This window comes from Lottia gigantea (assembly GCF_000327385.1).
Source record: "Lottia gigantea unplaced genomic scaffold LOTGIsca_19, whole genome shotgun sequence".
In the NCBI taxonomy this organism is placed as follows: domain Eukaryota; kingdom Metazoa; phylum Mollusca; class Gastropoda; family Lottiidae; genus Lottia; species Lottia gigantea.
This window is the reverse complement of record NW_008708358.1, coordinates 2,152,325-2,175,936: the sequence shown is the minus strand read 5'-3', so window position 1 is coordinate 2,175,936 and position 23,612 is coordinate 2,152,325. Positions and strand designations below refer to the sequence as shown.

The window sequence follows — 23,612 nt, the reverse complement described above, 5'->3', positions numbered from 1 at the left end:
AATTATAAGGATGAAGTTTGAAGCCATTATATTGCAATTGATAGGACCATCTCCATCTCACTAAATTTTCGATCAAAAGTAATTAATAGTCAAATTTGTAATCCTAATGCCCATTCATTGTTCTTTGTCTTGGACAAAATTTATTTTGGCTCATTCAGAAAACGCCTGCACAGGGAGAATACAAAGTAATCCTTACACCTCTTTTGTGACCACAGACATTCTATTTCCATGGTTTTACAATACAAAAACAAAAGGGGAGGAGTGATAGCTATGTCTATATAAGACTGTACAGATAGATACAAATAAAACAATGTAATGAGTTTATTACAAAAAATATCACAGTTAGTACATCTTTAATAAAAAAAATCAACCATATAAAAAGGAATGTATTTTCAGTTCAATAATTCTAGATGATTTTTCTGAAGTTTTCATAACTTAATGGTCTTTATTTTTATCTGGGGCTACATGTAAAGAAGGGTTAATCATTTCTTCACTCTCAGAACCATGCAGGCCGTTCCCATCCAATAGCTGCTGACAATCCTTAAACACTTCCCAGCCAACCCCTTCAACAGTAATCAGCTATTTGGTCCATCATTTACACAAAATCAGATTTCATGATAAAGATTTTCCTAATATAAAAACAGGACTAGAAAAATATAAATGTAACAAAAACCTTAAGAAAATGAAAAGAGTTTAAACCAACCTCAAAAACTTAATGTGATTGGCTAAATATAACTCCTTTACTATTAATACAACTTTAGAAATATAGATATAAACATAGCAAGATTAAATACATGATTTTATATAAACAAGCTTATTATCAAAGCTCATTAATCTTAATTAATAGTTAATTTGATAAAATAATTGTGATATACAATGACTGAGTTCAGAACTATACAATACAAGGAAAGATAACTTGGCAGGCAAGGTGATGCTGTGTATAAAATCAGAAAAACTAATTGTTATAGAAATAGTATTACATGAACAAGTCTATGATTTGACAATGGATTAATCATTAATCATGGATTAAGTAAAATCATAATTGGTATCTTAGAAATTGCATGAAATAAATCTCTTAGAAATATTGAAATTTACAAAAATTGAATATAAATGGTAAAACATAAACAAATGACGTAGAAGAAGCACATTTTAGTAACATAATTGATTTCAGATTCATGATTCGTAAAAAGACATTGTTTTCATTTTATAATTCACATAGTTTCAGGATTCTATATAGTACCATGGGTAGTAATGTTTTGTAATCTGGCACAAGTATCAGGATCAAATTCAAAGGACTGAAAAAAAAAAATTCTTTAAAAAAAATACTCCTTGACTTTCTTTTTTTTTCAGTTATATCCGATTTTTCCCAAAAGACAAAGTACTTGGAATGAAAGAGTTTTTTCATCTCCTGCAGAAAAAGTGGCTTTATCATGTCAGCCTCTCATATAAATCATCAACCAGCGAAACCAGGTTGAAATATTTGAAATTTTTTTCTCAGCCTTCGAAAAGATTTATCTTGCTATCCTTAGTTTATCAAATAAACATCAAACTCCATGTCCTTATTAGACTCCGTACAATTAATACAAAAGAAATCTAAATTTTGCCAAAAAAAAGAATATTTAAAACTTGACAATTAACCCTTTGTGCTAATGAGACTAAATCAACATACAAGCAAAACTATGAAAAAATTGCCAAATTTCCAACAATACATATACCTTTGAGTAATATTTCTTGGCTTCCTCCTGATCCACGTTGACACCAAGTCCTGCTACATGTGATCGTGCCAAATAAAAACAAGCCATGGAGATACCCTTACAGATAAATGCAGGCAAACATTCAGTTTCTTTAGCTAGGATAGGTATGTCTTTACCATTGAGCTGAGCTACTCTACAACATGATCATCAGTGAACATCAGCAATGTGAATAGTGAACACAGAAAATATGATGTGAACATGGGCAATTGGAATTGTGAACATTGTAAATATGAATACTGAACATGGGAACTGTGACCGGTGAACATGGAAAATGCAAACAGTGAACACTAAATACTAATAGTGACGACAGGAATTGTGAACTGTGAACATTGGGAATTGCAAGCGCAGCCAAGTAGAAGTGAACATGCTATTAAAATCTTGGATAAAATAATCCTTCTTCATTAATCCACATACTCTTAACGAAAGAAAGAAGAAACTGTCAAAGCATCAATAGACTGGCGTCAACTGCTCTGAATTGTGACCTAAAAACTAACCTTAAAGCTAGAGCGCCAGATTTTGAAAACAATTTTCGTCTGTAATAGTGAGCTATGAGATTACCCATAGCATACACATTGCCTCGGTCAGATGCTTCTTTTAAACATATATAACCAGAGTCAGGATCTTTCTTACAACCAATACCATTTTCATACATAACACCCAGAGCACCTTATTAAATTAAAATACTAATAAATGAATCCTATGCCAAGTTGACTAATCCAATTGCAGAGTGTCTTCAGGTAGGCCTACTTCGGATGAATGAAAACACCCATAAACAGCTTGGCGGAGTGAAATTAACAAATCTTATTCTAAGATGTCTAATTCAATTGCAAATTAGAATAGCTTTAAGACGTTTGAAACTCATGAAAATACTAAATAAACAACAGACTTTTTTACATGCTCAATCAATAAACTTAGTCCAGAACAAGACTGTGGCTTTCCACAACTGTTGTGGTATGTCAGTGCAAGCATTCATCCATAAGTGTGAGAGCCTGAGGATGGAGGAGCACCTGTCCAAAAAATCTAAAGTTGATCTTGTGTGTTATATGGCAAAAGCATACCTTGTGATTCCAGGCTGCCATTACCACAAGCCTCTGAGTGCCAGAAAAAGGCTTTCTTTAAATCTAAAGTTTCCTCTCGTGAATAGAACATTCCCAATGAACTTTGAGCTTTAACACTGCCTTTAGGATTACCATCATCTGCAGCTAGTAACCACCATCTAAAACAACGAGAAAGATAAATTTATGTTCTTATGGATATAATACTTTCATTTGATTTTGATAATTGATATATTTGGCAAGCAAACGATATATTTTGCTGTTTTTTTGTAAAAAAAAAGGCAACTTTTTACTTACTTTTCAGCTTCTGCATCTGATTGTCTTTTGACCCCGAAGCCTTGGAAATAAGCTCTACCTATATTGTACTGCAAGGCTGGTAATAAATGTTTTACAGATTTAGATTTACATGAGGCAACTTTCAATAAACATTCCATACCTTCAGTCTGAAAAAGACAAAATAAATTGAAACAGGCCAAAACTCTTTGCATGAATCTTTCTCAGGTTATAAGCTTACTCATTTACAGCTGAGTCGACTGGATTAATGAGGAAAGATGAATTATACCAAGTCCTCAGACTTTCCGGGCCGACTGAAATTAAAACCAACGATCATCAATACATCATGTAAAATGTAAAACATTATTATCTATAAATGAATTTAGTATTAATCTATAATACTTACAGTTTGTGGCTCACAGCCTATACCATCATATAACATAACACCATACTGATATAAAGACTGGTTATCAAAATCTTTAGACTCTTTAAAACATTGTAGGGCTTTATCATTATATATCTCCTATAAAAACAATATATAATATGAGCAGAAGAGATTTAAAAGCATTGAGAATTTATAAGAAATAAGGAATAATTTGAGAGTTTTATCACAGCCCTTTCCTATAAATATTGTTAACTCCTATGTAGCCCTTACTATTGCATCATTAATCATACCATTACCATACCGGTAACTCAAGTTTGTTCCCAGCAGCTCTAGATTTATATGTCTGATCAAAATTGAAGAAAGAAAAGAAATCAGTTTTCAAAGTATTTATAAAAAAAGAAAATATCAAACCTACCTACCTGTTCTAAATAAAATAAACCCAACTGAAAATAGGCTGTCTTTTCACCATTTTTAATCTTTCCATGCAACACTTCTTCAACTTTTTCTAAAAGTTCATCTTCTGTCAATTGACTTAAATTTGAATCCCCACTTGTTTCTTGTGCTATACCATTTAATATCTTGTTTTCTCTAGAAAACTTAACTTTTTCAGATGTGAGTTCTTGTGGCAATTCCATTTCCTAGCTTTCAGATATCTGAAACATCAATAAGTTATTTTGTAACATTTAAATGGAGGGTTACAGACGAACTTCTATGCAATTCTTGCAGTTGTTTTCATGAATTGGCTACCAGTACAGTTTTGGATCTAGTTATAAAATGAAATTAAAGGGACCATCTAATTATTCTGGTTCAAAGCTGATGTCGAAAGGACTATTTATTAGCTACATAAACCAACGTTTAGAAGAAAAGGGGAAAAAGAGATGATCGTTTTTCAAATCACCACAATAACAATGACCTCTCCAATCAACGAAAAAACAACTAAAAAGACTGTGAGTGAGAGTGATCCAGATCAGATTGAATTCACTGAGTGAGTCGTGGACGAGGAGAAAGTTTATGACCACAAATTGATAAAAACCAAACTACTTGGATTAAATTGTGAAAAAAATAGATAAAATTTCTGATCTATTATTACTTGACGATCAAACTAGAAAGAAACATAGTTCAACAACAATCATAAACACCACAAAACTTGCCTTGTTTTGCCTCTGTAAATAAAAACAAATGTGAAGAGTACCGAGTGACCTCCCTTCGGTAAATCCGGTAGGACCGACGTAGCAACAGAAGAAAAATAATGTCGAGAAAAATTATTCTTGAAATATCAAGGATCATGCTTGGAATATATTTATCTACAATCTTTCATTATTACAGATTAGAAAAGCTCGTATTTTATTTAAACCAATTTGAACCTTTTTTTTTTCTTATAATTTGTACCGTGGCTTATTTACCGGAAGTAGACGTCTGCTTCGATTTTAAAGGGATGCGCTCCTGTGTTTTTTGGGGGAGGGGGGGGGGGGGATTTTTTTTACACAAAAATAGACTTGAACATATTACCCTTGATGATGTAAGGCATAAATTTAGGCTAGAATATAATGAGTGTTCATTTTTGGTTATAATCATTTCACACGAGAAATATTTAGTGACCATGCCTAATAAAACGATCTAGTCTATTATTTTTTTTTGTATTAGCCTGGTATTTGGCCTAGACTTACTGTTTGATACTGATTTTCGAATGAACAGAATAACATTTGATGTGTTTTTATAGGCCAACCGGGTAATTAAATTCGTGAGCATGTTTGGACTCGCCGGACCTGACTTGCCTACTCAAAAATTGTTATCGTCTGAAGATATTGATATGTCATAAAAGAAATGAAAAGAATTGATAATTTGATTTTCTTTAGCTTGGTCTTTGTTATACGAGACACAATGGTAAAGGACATATTGTGGCAAAGGCGATAGAAGTCGATATATAAGGGTAACGTTCGAGGTGGCCTATTGCAAAACAAAGATACCTTATTTTCGGGCAAAAATCTCATAACTAGGTTAGAAATTTGGTCAATCCCTCCCACCACAACCCCTCTCGGACGTAAACCTGGCTCCGTCACTGGGTGAGTTGACAGTAACTGCTTGGAAACTAAGCATGTCGGCACTTCCGCCAGGTACAGAGAATCGATTCTGTTGAATGGACTGGACATTACATTTTCATTGTTTTGCCTTCTCTGATAATCGCAGTTTTGAAATCAACAATGATGAGCTCAATGACAGATGAAAACAAACAACGTATTTGTAGTGGCCTAAATTATTGGTTATTGAATTTTGACTTGACGAAATGAATGAGGTGAATTGAAAATAAAAGGGAGATACGTCGTGTATGCTATGTATAGACCCTATAGTAATACATTTTTTCTCGAGTGTTTTGGTTACCTATCTATGTTAAACAAACTTCCAACATGTGAAGGTATAGAAAATTAATGTTCACACACCTTTTAACCGTCAAATTGTGATTATTAGTTTGATGGAAAATGGAATTCAATATTTGTGATTTCTGGATTTTGGAAGTGATTGTAAACGATATGTGAAAGATTTACTTTTGTTTTCATGACTTTATAAGGGTTATGTGACACTGGATTTAACTTAATATTTACTAGCTAGATATTACTTGGATTTTGTTGAAAAAGAATGTGCTCTGTCGATCCTTAGGCCCATGTGTTACAATGTGAATTTTTTTATTTTGAGTTCCGATGGATTAGAATAAGAAATTTGTGGGACTAAACATCATTTTGATAGTAAAACATGTTGGTTTAGAGCAAATTTCAATGGATTTAAAATAAGTGTTTAGTCCTGCATAGTCCTGCTATTACATAACTCAACCCGACTCAAAAGATTAAAACGCCAAAGAAAAGCCTACTACATTTTTGTTTCACATGCTGTTATAGCTAAATTTCGGCTATTTTTCAATTTTTGGATTTGGTTCTCTTCGACTTATACATCTCTTGGTGTGGAAAAGCGTCTTACATATACATATCAGTTGAATCTCAAGATGGACGCAGTTGTTTCTACTAAGTATGGCAAACGGCCAGTTTTGGACGTTCCACCATTGAACGCTTACGGTGGTAGAAGTTTAAAGTTCAACAACAGCATATCAAGCATGATGGACTACAATACATCTTCTTTGATAAAGCAACCACAACAGCCTCCGATACAATACGTTCCCCAGCAACAACCCAACACGTACGTGTCGCAACCGCAACAGGTAACACAATACGTTCCACAAACGCAGCCGCAATACGTTTCACAACCACAAACGACTCAATATGCACCGCAACCCCCGCCACAGACTGTGCCACAACCATCAACTCAGTATCCAACGGTTCCGCAACAACCAACATACCCGCAACCATCTGGTTACAACCCTTACGCCAGTGCGTACACAGATCCTAGGGCTGCAGCTACCGCACCACAATACCCTCCACCAGATCCCAACTCCTTCATGGCAGCCATGATGAACCAGTTTAACCCATTTAACCCCACCAATATGTTGGCTGCACCCCTAGTCCCACCACCTGTACCCGGTTCGTTTCCACCGCCCCCTCCGAACTACCCACCACCTCCACCTAACTACCCGCCTCCCGAGTTCAACCGCACTTCCTACTCACAACCAACATATGGAGCTGCTCCTCCAGCTATGGCCCAACCAGTTCGTTCGTCGCCGGATGACAATTTCTCAATTGCTGGAAAACTGGAATTCGGAAAAATGACAACAGTTCATGTGGACAGTATTACAGGAAATTTCAAACAATTACCCGAAATATTACGTCGAGAGTTAAAACGAACTTATGGAAGATATCCTGAAACAGATATCAAAATCTCTGTTGAAAATGGAGAGTATCATATCTATGCCTCCCCACATCGCGATGATGATCGGCCGATTCGAGGACCCAGGTCGTACGAAGAGGATGATAGGCGCCACTTTGACGACAGACATCCGTACGACCACGATGATTATAAACGCCAACCAAGGAACAGTAATGACGAATTTAAGCCAAAGAGAAAAGATTATGATCAAGATTTCGTTCGAGGTCGTGGCTTCGAGCAGGAACCAAGACGAAGAACAGAGTTCGATGAATTTCGAGGAAGGGATTCACGCATGACCGATGCTGAATGGGTGCTGGTTAAAAGAAGGTAGAATGACAAAGTTATCACTAACTCTGGTGTCAGAGGGTTTTTACTAAAGCTCATATTGTGCTCATCTTCCTAATGCCAAGCGTTTTATACCTCGACTGCAATAGTCATTACTCCTATGTTACAGAATGCAGGGATTTGATTGGATTGTACCCCAAAAAATACAGCCAATTAGTCCACCTTTAATGTAATACGTATGTTCTTAAATGCAGCGATTTGATTGGATAGCAAATACAGCCAAAGTGTTTCACATATTGAAATCTCTTCATGTTTATTTAAAATTTATTATTTATGAAATATCGTGTTTTTTTATCGTAATTTGAGAAATTATGGTGTAAATAACATCCAGCTGTTCAATTTCTGAACAACTTCCCTGTCTCATGTCCACTGTCACAAATCCAATGGCATGCTTTGAATCACATGTCAACATGAGCCCACCATTACACAATGAGAGAACAATAACCAAGAACCATTTTATTAACAAAATATCTAAAATATACATTTAACACAGTATACCATGTAAAACAGTTACCAGTATTAAAAAAAAAACAGGCCCCAATTCAAAGTGAATTCTTCATAGGAAGACATCCAAAATAAAGTACATTACTTTAACTTCCATAATAAAATATTTAGAGAAATTGGCACTGCACTCTTAATTTCAATAAAAGTGAAATAAACTGTCATTGAAGGGTCCTGAAATTCCCTCAAAAGCAAAGTGCTGCGGCATAAATCGGTGATTTTCAAAACACTAAGGTATCCATCATCTTAACTTAAAGAAATCAGAGGATTAGCCGTCATCTTGAAATTACTATTTACTAAAAGATATTAAAAAATACACTCTCACTCACTTCAGAGAGTAAAACAAGTTGCAATGGCTTCCACAGACTGCTCTTAAGAAGAATAAATTAAATGACGTAAAATGAAGACCTTTTCTACTTTTTCCCATTGCCTCATATTTATTCCTTTGCAGTTTTCCTAAGAATATTGGCGTAAAATCAGCCATTTTTATTTCATTCTCAAGCGGCTATGGTTTCCATCATTTGTTTATGAGTTTGTTGATTATCAGGATTAAGGTTTATCAGTCTATTACTTGACTTAGCCAGATCTGTGATCGACACTCGGCCATGTTGTTTTATATATTTAGCCACGTCTTCCAGCTCCTCTCGTGTGATATAAATAAACTTTCCTCGATCATCTATAACGCCTGTCAGTTCCCCAGAGGATTGTAACTCTTGTACCCTCTGTATACAATCCTGTAATAAATAATAAGATTTTCTAAGTAGATTAAAGGGGAAGCCCCTTCTCCAAATTATAACAGATTGCTTTAGCTCATGTGCCTTTTAGCTCCAGTAGTATATTATATATACCTTCATGTTCCTTTAGCACAACCAGTAGTGTAATTTTTTTAGCTAAGCTGTCCTGATGAATGATTTGATATCCAAAAGGTATATACATGTATTCATATCTATAAGCAAAAAAAAGGGTTACATTTGAAAATGGGACGTAAGTTTTTTAAACTATAAAAGTGGTTTGTTTTGACTTAGTTTTCCTCATCAAGGAATTACACAGATCGACATAATTATATGAGCTTGTTTATTAAATATATTTATATTAGTTGTTATAAGATATATTCAGATTCAAAAGGATTGAAGCCCTAACAATTTCTCAGCCACACATTGATTCCCTTACCTCAGGTTTTTTACCAACTGCTAATTAGATGGACACCATAATTAAGTCTTAAAAACTCTGAATACGGGGGCTCGCCATATTGGAGCTCAAATCAAACATGACTGGTATATACTGTTGTAGTAGGGATAAGACAAGCAAGTAACTTACCTGTGTTTTTATTTTAAAATGTGCTGCTAAATCTTCTAACATTACAACTTTCATATCCTAAAATATATTCCAGATATTTTCATAAATAAATATTTCATGTTGACATGTTCAATACAAGAAAAAAATCCTATTCAAATGCCATTTCTATTTTACATTGAAATTGAACAATAGATTATATATTGGGAGCCAAGCATATTTCGTGTAGTTTAAACATATCCATGAGCTGCACATTGTCTTTGAGGTAGAAAAACACTGATAAAATACTCTATTCATACTAAAAATATCACCAGGATTGGAGAACTACTTACTTTTATATATTGTATAAATTCTTGTAGTAATGATTGAGACTGAAAAAAAAAAATTATTATTATTATTATTTATCATTATATCCACTGTAAAAAAAGACTTGCAAAAATGGATATGGCATTGCCAGTACACAATATGTATAGTCTTGGTATACAGTATCTATAGTCTTGGTATACAGTATCTATAGTCTTGGTATACAGTATCTATAGTCTTGGTATACAGTATCTATAGTCTTGGTATACAGTATCTATAGTCTTGGTATACAGTATCTATAGTCTTGGTATACAGTATATATAGTCTTGGTATACAGTATCTATAGTCTTGGTATACAGTATCTATAGTCTTGGTATACAGTATCTATAGTCTTGGTATACAGTATCTATAGACTTGGTATACAGTATCTATAGTCTTGGTATACAGTATCTATAGTCTTGGTATACAGTATATATAGTCTTGGTATACAGTATCTATAGTCTTGGTATACAGTATCTATAGTCTTGGTATACAGTATCTATAGTCTTGGTATACAGTATCTATAGTCTTGGTATACAGTATCTATAGTCTTGGTATACAGTATCTATAGTCTTGGTATACAGTATATATAGTCTTGGTATACAGTATCTATAGACTTGGTATACAGTATCTATAGACTTGGTATACAGTATCTATAGTCTTGGTATACAGTATCTATAGTCTTGGTATACAGTATCTATAGTCTTGGTATACAGTATCTATAGTCTTGGTATACAGTATCTATAGTCTTGGTATACAGTATCTATAGTCTTGGTATACAGTATCTATAGTCTTGGTATACAGTATCTATAGTCTTGGTATACAGTATCTATAGTCTTGGTATACAGTATCTATAGTCTTGGTATACAGTATCTATAGACTTGGTATACAGTATCTATAGTCTTGGTATACAGTATCTATAGTCTTGGTATACAGTATCTATAGTCTTGGTATACAGTATATATAGTATGAGATGGTAAAGAGGTATCCTAAATTTATGACTGTGTATCGGGGACATTGATACCATGGTTCCTGCAACTAAGTGATTGATGACGTCTGATTGAAATTGGAATGGTGCAAATTGATGCTTTAAATGTTCCCAATGTTATAACAAATTTAGAAAAGCCTCTGAGGAATCCTGATAATATTTGTCAGTGATACGAAGTGAGCATATTGAGCTTCATCTTTCACCAGCTCAGTATCCTTGTCGTGATTTGTATTTCCCATTAACAATACTTTCAGAAGATGCGTCCAGATTCATAAAAGTCAACAAATGGACAGAATAGGGCATAACAAGTTATCAAGTTGGATTTCATCTGCTTACTGAATAGGTGCTGTGGGTTCGAATCCTCTTTCAGGTAAGAAAAAGTTTGATGCCACAGATTCGGCCTGGGTTGGCTTTCACTCTGTAATACAAAGAATTAAACTGAATATTTACATCTAAATCAACATCTGCTTCATTTTCACCCTCCTCATCTACGCTAAACATCTCCTTTAATTTCAAATATTCTTCATGCTCCCTTTTTTCTTGCTCTTCTTTTTCTTTCTTCAACCTTTCAGCCTAAAAAAATAATACACGTATCGGTAATTTAAAATTTACAAACAAAACTGAAACACAATATAAAACGTTTTGTTCCTGAAATCTCAGATTCATCCTTTCAAATCCTTAAAATTCACTGTCAGTCAGTTCATCATTTGTGTGAATATATCTAATATGGGTTATATTTCCCACAAGCAATCCTGTATTTCCCACAAGTTATCCATTTAGAATGCATGCTATAAACACAATGAAGCAAACCAGAAGTTATAATCATCATTGGTATGTGAAAGCCTGATAACCTTGTCTGTTGTTTGCATTTCATAATAAGCAAGAAACACTTCTTATACGACAATCCATTCAAAAGTTCCCCTGCTAAGTGCTTAAAACCAGAAATAGACCTGTGTTACCTCAATGGCATCTTCTTCCTTCTGTCTGACCTCTCTTTCCTTCCTTTTCTCTTCTTCTTCAGCTTCCCTTTCCTTCCTTTCTCTCCTTTCTTCAAATTCTGCCTGAAAATTGAAAAAAATAACGGCAAAACAATACAAAAAACAATGTAGAAATATTAAAACAGACTCTAAATAACATGTTGTTACTCAGAGTTTCATGCTATCAGATCTTCGGACAACTGACCTATTTCAGCCTGCATAACTACTGTAAAATGTGGCCAGAAAAGTAAATATTTAACAATGCATATCCAAGCTAGTAAATCTCATTTGATTCCCTGAATATATAAAAGAAATATTTTGGAGATCAGATTCCTACTTACCTCCCTTGCAGCTCTTTTATCAGCTTTTTCCTGAAGTTTTTTCAACTTCTTCGCACCAACTTTTTTCTCTGGTTGAGCAAAATCAGCGAAAATATCTTCTTCTTCTTCTTCCTCTGTTAAAAAAAATAAAAATACAAAATAAATCTTGTACAATCTTTTTAAAACACTAATGAATAACCTTAAATGCACTTAAAACCTTAATATAGTTGATTTTTTTAAACAAAACAGAAAAAAAAAACCACAAGAGTATTTTTTGTTTGTTTCAATATATGTCAAGCAGCATCTATGATACATTTGACACCTGATTTTAACTGGCAGAGCTAAAGTCTTAACACTTTTCTGTCTGAAATATTTGAGCAACTTTCCTCAGTCTGAAATATTTGAGCAACTCTCCATAATTTACATCATAACAAAAATGTTCGCTTTCGGTTATTTCATCTGTGAAGCTAAAATAATAACACTATCAAGAATTCTTTTGAGTTATTTTCACATTGTACATCAGACCGTCTTGATTGAAACTGTGTAGCAAACAAACCAATTAAATAATTGATTTTAAAAACTTCAGTGATACAAGACAGGTGGCTATTAAAACGAAGCTTGTAGTAATAGCTCAACAATGTGTAGCCTTCATACCTGGTTCTTCCCTTGCTACCATTCTCTGTCTCCTCCCAGCACGGTGTCTGGCAGCTGCAGGAGCATCTGTGTTAACTGGTGCAGGTCTTCTTGCTGGTGCACCATCTCCCTCTTTCTTCTTTTTTGAATCTATGAAATTAAATTTCAAAACAATAACTTGATGCTATTAATCATCAAAAATGATTTTATAGATCTAAATCAATATGAAATTCATTGATCATCATATTAAAACGGTTAATTCTGACAAATTTTGATTAAAAATACACTTAATGTCATAGATGGTGATAGAAAATAAATTGAAGCCAAAGCGTAGGTGAAAATCTGTTAACAGCTGGCTCATCTAGACTTCGCTGTACCAGTCATTGATGGGGAAAAAATTAATATTACTCTCAGTTCGGGCACTCACCTGGGCTAAATTTGTTAATCAATGTGACAATAAGCAGGATAAATCCAACAATTCCAGCTGTAACTAAATACACAGTGAACTGATCGACAGGAGCCATGTTGACAAATTACCCGGAAGTGGTGTAAGGTGCGAGAAATAATGTTTGAGTTGTCTCCCGTGTTGTGCTCGATTGTGTATGTTCTGTGTTTATTGGTTTTTTTTTAAGAAGTGAAATGTTGAAGAAAAATTTAATCAAATTGCTATGAACATTTCCATGACAATATTTTATAATTTGGAAATGGAATTTAGTCCATAATATGCAGAATTTAGCTTAAATCGTGCTAAATAGTGGAAATTGCTAATCCAATTGTAACAATAAGTTATCTCCCCTGTTTTCAAATATGACCAAATCGGACATTAGTCAAACCATCCTCGAAAAGTCACAAATGGATTCTGACGCCAATCTACCACTGAAACCAGAAAAACCACTCGAGACTGACTGCTGTGGAAATGGATGTGTACCATGTGTCTTTGACATTTATGAATCCGAAGTAAAAATCTGGGAAAAGGAATGCGAACGCATTTTGCAGGGCCAGGAAGAACCAGACGAGCAAGGACCATTGCTTCTGGAAGAAGCATATCGAAAATTTGAAATTGCATCAGTTGATGAAGACATTCCGAATGTTTTCATATTCAGGTTTAAGATACCGAATTCAAAAACGCTGGGCCTGGCTCATGGACAACATGTGATTATTAGATGTATAGATGAACACGGTCAGCCAATAACTCGGCAATATTCTCCTATAACAATAGATTCTCAGGGCCATTTTGAAATCCTTATTAAGGTTTATGATTATGGCAAAATGAGTCGATCGATTCGACAATGGAAAGTGGGCACACAAGTTGAAATGCGTGGACCCTTTAATGGAATATTATATAAAAGGAATTCTTATGAACGGTTATACTTGATTTGCATGGGGACTGGAATCACCCCCTTTGTAGCCCTTATATCCTCCATATTGGCTGATGAGGCAGATGAAGTCAGAATTAGATTGATATTTGGATGTTCAACAGCAAATGAAATATTACTTAAAAAACACCTGAATCAATGGAATGGTTTCTGGAATTTTTCTGTGACTTTTGCCATAAATTCCACGGAGAATTCTCAGAATGATTTATACGGGTTTGAGATTTACACGGGAAAAATTTCCAAAGATCTTCTGGATGGTGAAATAGTAGCTGAAGGGAATTACAAAGTGTTTGTGTGTGGATCTAGTAACTTTACTCAGGATATCTCTAAAATACTGAAAGAAATGTCTGTACCTACAGAAAACATTGTCAACTTCTGATTCATCCAGTGGCTAAACCACCTAAATGGTTTGCAAATCCATTGTACCCCTACTTTTTTTTTAACAAATTAAAAAGATATGATTTTTATATGTTTTGCCCCAAAATATGTGTCAGAATGCTCCAAATCAATTCAATTTTCGAGAATCCTCCCAGACGCTCCATTAGAGACTTACGACAAGACGCCTCCACGGAGTTGCCGCCTTATGAATTAAGCCTATTTGTACTCTAGCGTCGCCACAGAATTCAGCTATCAGGAATTTCTTACCTAGTTATGAAATTTTTGCCCAAAGAACTTGCTTTCGGCACTGCGGGTGGCTCCGCCATTGAAGACTCCATAATGAAAATAATGTTAGACTGATCTCATTTTGCCTAAAATTTCAAGATAAAAGCATAATAATATTACTCCTGTTCTGCAAATTTGTACTTTACTCTTTCGTGTTTGGGTATTATATTAGTATTTTATAACAGTAAAAACCATTGGATTCCAAAATGAAAAAAATACCCCTTCCCCCTCCCTACCCCCAACCCCGGCCATTGGTCCACATTGGTAAGATAGCAGACTGGCAGGCATGTCCCGTATAACAATATCCTGTCGTGAACCATGAGGAATACGTATTGGTGCTTAACATCCTTGTTATGTGCAGGACAGATATGTAAAGAAAAACCAAGAAAAGTAAGAATAATTCGGACTAACGTAACGTAGGTAACAAGACGATAATTCACTATTGATCTGCACGTGCTTTTACGACAGTGGCCTATAAAACTGTGCGATAGAAACTGACAGTATTGCGAGAATAGTTGGCTGTGAGGAAGGTAAGATACGATTATTTTATATTCCTATATTGTAGACAGGTATCAACATGAAGTATTCTTACTAGAAAATATTACTATATGAAATGGATTGCTAGGCGATGGACGCTTATAGATGTTTCGATTAACATGAATTTGGAAGTCATGCACTTCATGCAAATGAGTTTGGCGCCCCTTCGCATTATGTTCCACCACGTTTTTTTATGGCGGTATGAAATTTTGTCGATAAAGAAATTCGTCTGCTGCAAGTCCGTTTTGACTCTTGTGATTATGCATACGAAACTACGCATGGTACTTGCATTAAAATGTCCATACACCGTTTCGTATGGTATTTATGTTGACATTTTATCTTGCAGTTGATTTAAAATGACAGGATTATTTCCATTCTTTCTTCTTGCTGTAAGTTTATGTTTATATTTGAAAGCATGACATGCATCGGTATCTGTATTTGGTATGGTTACGAACAAGATCTGGACGGCCTTGGCCATGTTTAGAATGAAAACGAGCTAATTCTGGGGCCGTCTGGTAGGGAATAGAATATACTAGAATGCATATGAATTCATTTGCATATGCGACAATATTTGCAACATTACTTTATTTGTAAAGCCCATGAATAACTCAAATTAGAATGAATTGAATGTACGAGATACCTGTTTAGATCAAGCTTGTTAAATTTGTGCAGGAAATGAGGGCCTAGATATTTGTATCATTTTTTAACATTAATTTATCACGAGGATAATGGAAGAAATTGACCCCTTTTTCCAACCATTTTGTTTTTACAGATTGTAGTAGGAATCGAAAGTTTCTCTTTAGTCAAAGAAGATAACAGTATAATAGATGGTAAGTATCGAAACCGAAGGACCTTAACTGCCAAATCCTATATGCATTCTAATTTTGATTTGTCTAGGGACTTGTGTAGGCTTTGTCTGAGACATTCTTCACAAGAATCTTATCTCAAAACGCCTTCAAATTTCAATGGAATCTGCTTGCAAGGGTTTTCTCTAAAATTACGCTTTATTTTCAGTGACTGTCGACTGTGGGGCTAATCAAGCAGCGAACAGTGCAGTATTAAATATCCTGACAGACGTAGATATATCGGCTATTGCTAAATGTAAAAATGGTGAAAAGTCGTTTATTACCACAGATTCTGTACATTACACTCTACCAGCAACCTTAACAACTCGTGATAACCTCTGTGAATTAAACGTTAGTGACCATAAACTAATGTACCAAATGTCAGCGGAGTTGACAACTGTCTTAGAATGATATCTTGCATTTCTAATAGTTACAGCACCAGGCTTTGAGTCCACCCCCCACCCCCCTATCCCACTCCACACTTTCAAATTGGTTATATTTTGCATAGTGAAAGAATACCTTGTGCCCCTTTTTTGTGGCCCCTTCTCGGGTTCCTCGCCTAATGTTTCCTAGAAACGGCACTGATCCTCATGTCAATCTGTCAAAAATCACCATTGTAATAATGACAAGTATGGTATATTTTAGGAAAAAGATGGGTCTGATAATTTTGACATTGAGGTAGAGGTACATTACGGTGAATTGGATGGTTTGATTCTGACCAAAACTAAACTGGTTACTGTAGTGTGTACTTATTCTGATCATGGTAAAGATGACAGTGGTCAACATTCTATAAGAGATGGGTAGGTTTTCTCATCTTAAGACTGTACTGAAGTCATTGCTTGTGTTATATAGCAATGGAAATTTTAATAATTAATTTTGTCTTAATCCTTTTTCACTGAACGGTATTTAAACTAACCTACTGTCACCTGAACGAATATAGTCAAATCCTCCTAGGTTACAACTTTTGACGTTGTCCCTTCACCATTCTACCAACGCCATCTATGGCTAGACGATGTTTCCCATCTAGTACTTTACCTATCCAGGTCATTTGTAATGAAATATTAACATATTTTTCAGACCACAAGCCTACATAGAAAAACAAACTTTCGTTGGTGCATCAGTTCCAAAAGCTGATTTATCTTTAAGTATTCAAACAGTCGACGATCAAGATGCTGTCGGCTCGATTGCTTTCGATAGAAGATATTCCTTATTCGGCTCATATACTGGTGCTCGTAAGTTGAATTCGGTTTACCTACTGGTCCTGGTTTTATAATGACAAGGTTTTTGTCCGTGCAGTTATTATATATAACAAAAACACAAGACAATATTATGGAATATAACACACTTCTTTAATAGGGTTTGGCACATAACTTTTCAACACAATATACACGTGTCGTCATCAGATGTAGTGGCAATAGAATAAAACATAACAAAATATATACCAACAAGAAACAATATAGAGATTAAGAGGGACAATAGATGAAAGGGGTAATAACAAACAGTTATTATAAACGATTAAAAATGGAATATATGGACTGATATTGTATTGGTTTTATCAAAGAATATTTTTCTTTTAGAGCAAAATGTGGGATTGAAACCAGTAAGTTGTGATGCGATTTCAGACGATGGAGAACGTTACGCAGTTTTAACAGCCGGGTCAGTATGTTTTATAATCTGAACTTGCAGTATGATTTATGAATGTTTTCAATCGGATCTACTTGAATGTTTTGTCTGGAACCGAAATAATCTATCGTAGAGTAGATTTTTGTCATAACATTTCTACAGCCCATTCAGCTCTCCTGATTCGTTCAATGCTCGATAAAGATCCCCAACCTGATCTAAATTATTATTGTTATTCTGCTTTTTAGATGTGGTGATGGGTTTATATTTGACCGAGCAGATGGTTTTGTAACAACTGGTAAAACATTTAGAAGCCCATATTTCTTTGCATTCCATTTAGCCAACAGTGGAAATTTGGCCTTTGATTGTAATGTAACCTTGTGTTCTCCAAACTGTGAAGGTGTAAGTAACTGCCGAACTTTTTTTGACATATTTTTCAACCGCAACTGTATTTAAGATTTTTATTTGGTAGTTGAAATGAAGTTGACCTAATTCCATGTTTTATTTTTTTGGGGGGATGGGGGGTGTACAGTGACTCTGACGACCTGGAAATCCATTTGGTAGCTATTTCCATTTACAGCCTTAAGACTTTGAAACGGTATTTATATGGTCTGATTACCTAAAACTTATTGTCCTCCGTTTTATATTCTAGACATCCTGTGAAACTGTTTGTGGTCCTGTGACTTCGTTTGTCATCCCAAATATTCAATTAGAACAATGTACTGGTAACAATAAATATCAAGACACCTGTTCGTTTATTTGTAATGATGGTTATGATAAAAGTGGTGTTGCTATATCTACTTGTGGTGCTGATGGAATTTGGACTGTTCCCGACATAACATGCCCACGTGAGTTTCTAGAATGACACCAATCTTTCGTGTATTTAGTTATAGTGCAATAACTATTTAAACTACACTTCAGCGATACAAGGGCCTATTCATGTCAGTTATAAGCTGGAGGTTATTATTGTAAGCATCTGTACAATTACTTCCTCCTCTGAAAGTACAATATTACTTCTTTACCAAGCTTAACTTTTCTTACCTAGACATTATGATACCAATTCGTGAATTTTGAATATTTGCAAGTTATATAAATAATTCTTACATCAGGGTATATTCCTATATTTGACTTGATGTGGTTCTCTTGCTGGTTTTCACAAGATACTAGATAGTTGGAAAAAGATATATCTTATGCTTAGTTCTTGTCTTATTCTTCTTTCAGCCAAAGATTGTGGAGCTGTTTTACCGGAAGGAACCATGTCGACAGGAAATGCAGCAAGTGGTACCACATACCCAAATGTAGCAGACTACACCTGTAATGAAGGATATACAACGTCAACGGGTAAAGCCCAGATCCAGTGCTTGACGACAGGGAAGTGGGATGCTGCTAGTGTTCTCAATTGTGTGGGTAAGTATGTTGGTCATGTAGACTACTCTAAAACTTATTCACTGTCCTTTATCATTAGCCAAGGAGCCGCGGTGGCTCAGTGAGTTAGACGCTTGATCGCTAACCTAAAAGGTCCAGGGTTCAATCCCGGCATAGGTCGAGATGAAAACTTTTGATTTTTCAACCCGGTTTCCCCCCGTCAGTGATGCAGGTAAGAGGGGCTGACATGGAAAAAGCGTCTAGTCGTTCGGATGGGACTATAAACCGAGGCCCGTGTGCTACAGGCTGTGCACGTTTAAGATAGTTGGAAATAAAAAAAGAGCAGGCTAATGTCACTGTCCTGGCAAAATTTCCCTCATTGCACACTGCATGGCGTTGCCCGTCTCCATTAGCCCATATGGTGCAGAAAGTAGGACGTAAACTTCATTTCATTTTTTATCATTAGCCAAGGATTTTTGGGACTGTTTCGCATTGGGTGATACAGACCGGACAGTGATGGTACCTGTTTACTGTCCAGAGAGGGATCATTGGAGGATACAGACCTGGCAGTGATGGTACCTGTGTACCGTCCAGAGAGGGATCATTGGAGGATACAGACCTGGCAGTGATGGTACCTGTGTACCGTCCAGAGAGGGATCATTGGAGGATACAGACCTGGCAGTGATGGTACCTGTTTACCGTCCAGAGAGGAATCATTGGAGGATACAGACCTGGCAGTGATGGTACCTGTTTACCGTCCAGAGAGGATTATTGGAGGATACAGACCTGGTAGTGATGGTACCTGTTTACCGTCCCGAGAGGATCATTGGAGGATACAGACCTGGCAGTGATGGTACCTGTTTACCGTCCAGAGAGGGATCATTGGAGGATACAGACCTGGCAGTGATGGTACCTGTTTACCGTCCAGAGAGTGATCATTGGAGGATACAGACCTGGTAGTGATGGTACCTGTTTACCGTCCCGAGAGGATCATTGGAGGATACAGACCTGGCAGTGATGGTACCTGTTTACCGTCCAGAGAGGGATCATTGGAGGATACAGACCTGGCAGTAATGGTACCTGTTTACCGTCCAGAGAGGGATCATTGGAGGATACAGACCTGGCAGTAATGGTACCTGTTTACCGTCCAGAGAGGGATCATTGGAGGATACAGACCTGGCAGTAATGGTATCTGTTTACCGTCCAGAGAGGGATCATTGTGGGGGATACAGACCTGGCAGTGATGGTACCTGTTTACCGTCCAGAGAGGGATCATTGTGGGGGATACATACCTGACAGTGATGGTACCTGTTTACTGTCAAGAGAGGAATTATTACCGTCATGAATTCCTTAGTTTGATATGATTTATGCATTTGTTCATGCTTCATTCCATATACGTTGCTTTTTAAACCAACTATAATAGTTGCCTAATATAGAACTAATAACGAGTTATATCTTATGCTTAGGTCTTGTCTTATTCTACTTTCAGCCAGAGATTGTGGAGCTATTTTACCGGAAGGAACCATGTCGACAGGAAATGCAGCAAGTGGTACCACATACCCAAATGTAGCAGACTACACATGTAATGAAGGGTATACAGTATTATCGGGTAAAGCCCAGGTCCAGTGCTTGGCGACAGGGAAGTGGGATGCTGCTAGTGTTCTCAATTGTGAAATTGAAGGTAAGTACTTACTAAATATGTTGGTCTTTTTAATAGCCCACATAATATCCTTGTCTTTTAATTTTCAAGAGAAACTAAACTGGACTCGGATCTGTCGGCCTCCGAGCTGTTGTACGTCCTCCATAAAAAAAAAATTTAATTATCCGCATCACTCAAGACTTCCATTGAATCTATGTTTTCTACTAAAGGCCGATACCGAAGTTAGTATTTTTAATAAAAGTGAAATGAAATTAAATGAATGGAGTTTTACGTCCTACATTTCTAGGATTTTTTTTTTATCGAAGCGTGTCCTGTAAAACCGGTTTCTTAATTTAATAAGGAATTGTGGAATACCGGAAACCAAAGAGGCTGTCAATTCGTTCTACTTTAGTTTTTGTTATCCACGGAATTTTCATTACACGCTCTGGTTGGTTAAAATAACAGCATTGCTTACGGGCTTTTGGTAGGAATGTATGTAGACTAAAAAATATCTGAAACAAATGATAAACATGGCGTCTAATCCTAATCTAATCGTATCAGTTGGTGCTGGTTGTCATTATATATATATATATATATATTTAGAAAGCCTAGACCAGGGAGTTAATACACCTGTTCTAGTACGCTTTTATCATTTTATTCTTTCAAGAAGCGCAATGATTTTTATATTTTCTTTTACAGACTCCTGTGATCCAGTCAACAGAGATCCAGTCCCTGATCCAAAAGACTGCAAGAAGTTTAAACAATGCTCTGAAGCGGGTATCTATTTATCGATGAGATGTCCAGATGGACTTGGTTTCGATGAGAAATTGAAAGTCTGCAATTATTTTACTGAAATACCAGATTGCGATGAACAAAATTGAGCTTGCTTCAAATTGTTAAATAAAAATGATTTAACGAAAATAGATTCAACCAATATCTTAATTAGAGACACCGAGTTGATCATATTTCCATAGTTCAGAGGGCAACATTATTAAGCACTGTGAAATTTGAATCTTATTAAAGTTCTTGTGATTCAACTCGTGTGTAGCTTGAAGGTCATAAATGTTACACTCGGACTTACCCAGAGTATTGGAGTTAAAAACATCCCTATAGCGATGAAGCGACAAACAACCGACATTGAAATCGAACACGTTTAAGTTTCTATTTTGACATAAATGAAGGGCCGTAACTTTATCAAACCAATGAGGCAAATGTCTGCCGAATTTAACAAAAAGCTTGTCAGGCAAGGTAATATTCAACCCAGTGGAAGCCTTGATTTTTTAACAAGAACAGGTGTTAGTACAGTAATGATGTAAGCCATCACACCAAATTCTATAAAACTGGGACAACACTTTCACAAGCAAATTATTGACTGACGGACAGAGGCGACAGAAATATTCTTTTTAATTGTTTTTACTGTCAACATGTACCGGTAGTTCTTTTAGTTAGGGCTTAGTTTAAAAGCCAACCGTCCAATTCAAAGGTATAAAGCCCTTTGATGGGCTTTGGACCTTCGGGGAGACATTTATATTTTAGCCCCCATCTCTGGTTCTCTGGATACGCCTCTGTATATATGCAGACATTTACTGCAGGTTTTTTTTTTCGAAAACTTGGCTCTGCCCCTGGTGTTCTATTTGATTGAGAAAATCCTAATGAGATATAAACTACAGTCTACGAAAACAAAGCATTCATTTCTGTACAAAATTTACACGAATCATAGTAAAATAATGATAGTATACATAAAATACAATTCAGACTAACATTGATTCGAGTTTATCAAGCCATTAAAAATTAAGGAAGAAAAATCTCAAATTTGTTGCTAGAGTTTAACATCAGAACTAATACTCCGATGTACAGGGAGAAGAAATATATTAGAGCTTTTGTCACAGGAGCCGTGAAATTTTTGTTGTCACAGTAGACCATTTTCAAAAAATATTTTAGTTTAGTATTTCTACCCATTTCCCTTTTTTTTTACAAGATAAATATAATTCTATATACACAATATAATCACAGCAAATCAAATCCTGATTTTAAGATATATAGTTATCTGATTTTAGTGATTCACCAATAAAATGACTGAAACGCTAAAACCATCTTCAAATATTTAATCAAGGATAATGTAAAAACACGAAAGTTCCTGCAGCCTGAATAATAGACAAAGCTAAATGAGATGGGGCGAGCCTTACGTGGTTTGAGGCTGTCCCCCGGTAAATTACTGTACAAATATGCTTTCTGCATTCCTTTTCTGGGTGTGGTGCCAAAGTAGTAGGAGTTTAAATTTTAGTTTATTAATGAGATATTCTTTTCTACTTAGATCATCCATTCACAATCTATCAAAGCTTTCACCCTTCCTTTATTCATTATTCAATTATATAATTCTCATATTCACATTGTGTAGTCTCCTAGTGCCAAATACAGTTTATATATATAAGTGTTTTGTTATATATATACATTACTGGTATAGGACATAATTATTTACAGGCCAATTTACTTCTTATTTGACTGACAATTATTTCATGGGATAATAATTAAAATGCAATTTGTTTCAAAACAATGAAATTGATTACTAAGTTTTGAATCATTTCAAGATGAAAACTGATATTTCTCTGATAGATAGCTTGCCAGGAAAGGTAATATACGCCCACTGGCAGCTTTGATTTTGAAAATAAATATTTAGCAGTGCAGTAACAATTACCAGTATGAAATATTCAACCTTCAGTTTTATACTTTTTTTGAACTTTTTGAGGAGATACTGAATAATATTACCAAGTTTCATCAAAATCTGTCAAGAATTGTTCCTTCTAGAGTGGTTACAAGCTACAAATTGAACGTGTTTTCAAGAACAAGGGCAATAACTTATACTAAATATTTTTCGATTCTTCTGATTTTCA

The 23,612-nt window shown here is 35.4% G+C and overlaps 5 protein-coding genes across 5 annotated transcripts; 3 read left to right on the top strand and 2 right to left on the bottom strand.

The window, feature by feature from the left end:
- Positions 1–1,715: 1,715 nt before the first annotated feature.
- Positions 1,716–3,979, bottom strand: LOTGIDRAFT_84170 (hypothetical protein; the record flags this gene model as incomplete). The annotated part of the gene is made up of 6 exons (XM_009052628.1): positions 1,716–1,887; positions 2,249–2,420; positions 2,813–2,970; positions 3,107–3,252; positions 3,489–3,605; positions 3,887–3,979. Coding segments are annotated over 6 exons (858 nt in total), but the record flags the coding sequence as incomplete, so codon positions are not given.
- A 2,483-nt stretch (positions 3,980–6,462) lies between these two features.
- Positions 6,463–7,608, top strand: LOTGIDRAFT_159167 (hypothetical protein; the record flags this gene model as incomplete). The annotated part of the gene is made up of 1 exon (XM_009052810.1): positions 6,463–7,608. One exon carries the CDS (start codon positions 6,463–6,465, stop codon positions 7,606–7,608), a length of 1,146 nt encoding a protein of 381 aa, XP_009051058.1.
- Positions 7,609–8,063: 455 nt separating this feature from the next.
- On the bottom strand, positions 8,064–13,206 carry LOTGIDRAFT_231423 (hypothetical protein). Its single transcript, XM_009052809.1, has 8 exons — positions 13,104–13,206; positions 12,698–12,826; positions 12,065–12,177; positions 11,706–11,807; positions 11,197–11,319; positions 9,749–9,787; positions 9,441–9,497; positions 8,064–8,857 (listed from the first exon to the last, which is right to left on the bottom strand). Exons 1-8 carry the CDS (start codon positions 13,198–13,200, stop codon positions 8,621–8,623), a joined length of 897 nt encoding a protein of 298 aa, XP_009051057.1. The 5' UTR covers positions 13,201–13,206; the 3' UTR covers positions 8,064–8,620.
- Positions 13,207–13,528: 322 nt separating this feature from the next.
- On the top strand, positions 13,529–14,431 carry LOTGIDRAFT_114551 (hypothetical protein; the record flags this gene model as incomplete). The annotated part of the gene is made up of 1 exon (XM_009052808.1): positions 13,529–14,431. The coding sequence occupies one exon, from the start codon at positions 13,529–13,531 to the stop codon at positions 14,429–14,431; it is 903 nt and encodes a 300-aa protein (XP_009051056.1).
- Positions 14,432–15,226: 795 nt separating this feature from the next.
- Positions 15,227–21,796, top strand: LOTGIDRAFT_231422 (hypothetical protein). Its single transcript, XM_009052807.1, has 12 exons — positions 15,227–15,245; positions 15,599–15,641; positions 16,025–16,082; positions 16,267–16,448; positions 16,743–16,897; positions 17,175–17,329; positions 17,675–17,753; positions 17,966–18,119; positions 18,370–18,565; positions 18,939–19,124; positions 20,572–20,763; positions 21,421–21,796. The coding sequence occupies exons 2-12, from the start codon at positions 15,609–15,611 to the stop codon at positions 21,600–21,602; spliced, it is 1,572 nt and encodes a 523-aa protein (XP_009051055.1). The 5' UTR covers positions 15,227–15,245; positions 15,599–15,608; the 3' UTR covers positions 21,603–21,796.
- The last annotated feature ends 1,816 nt before the right edge of the window (positions 21,797–23,612 follow it).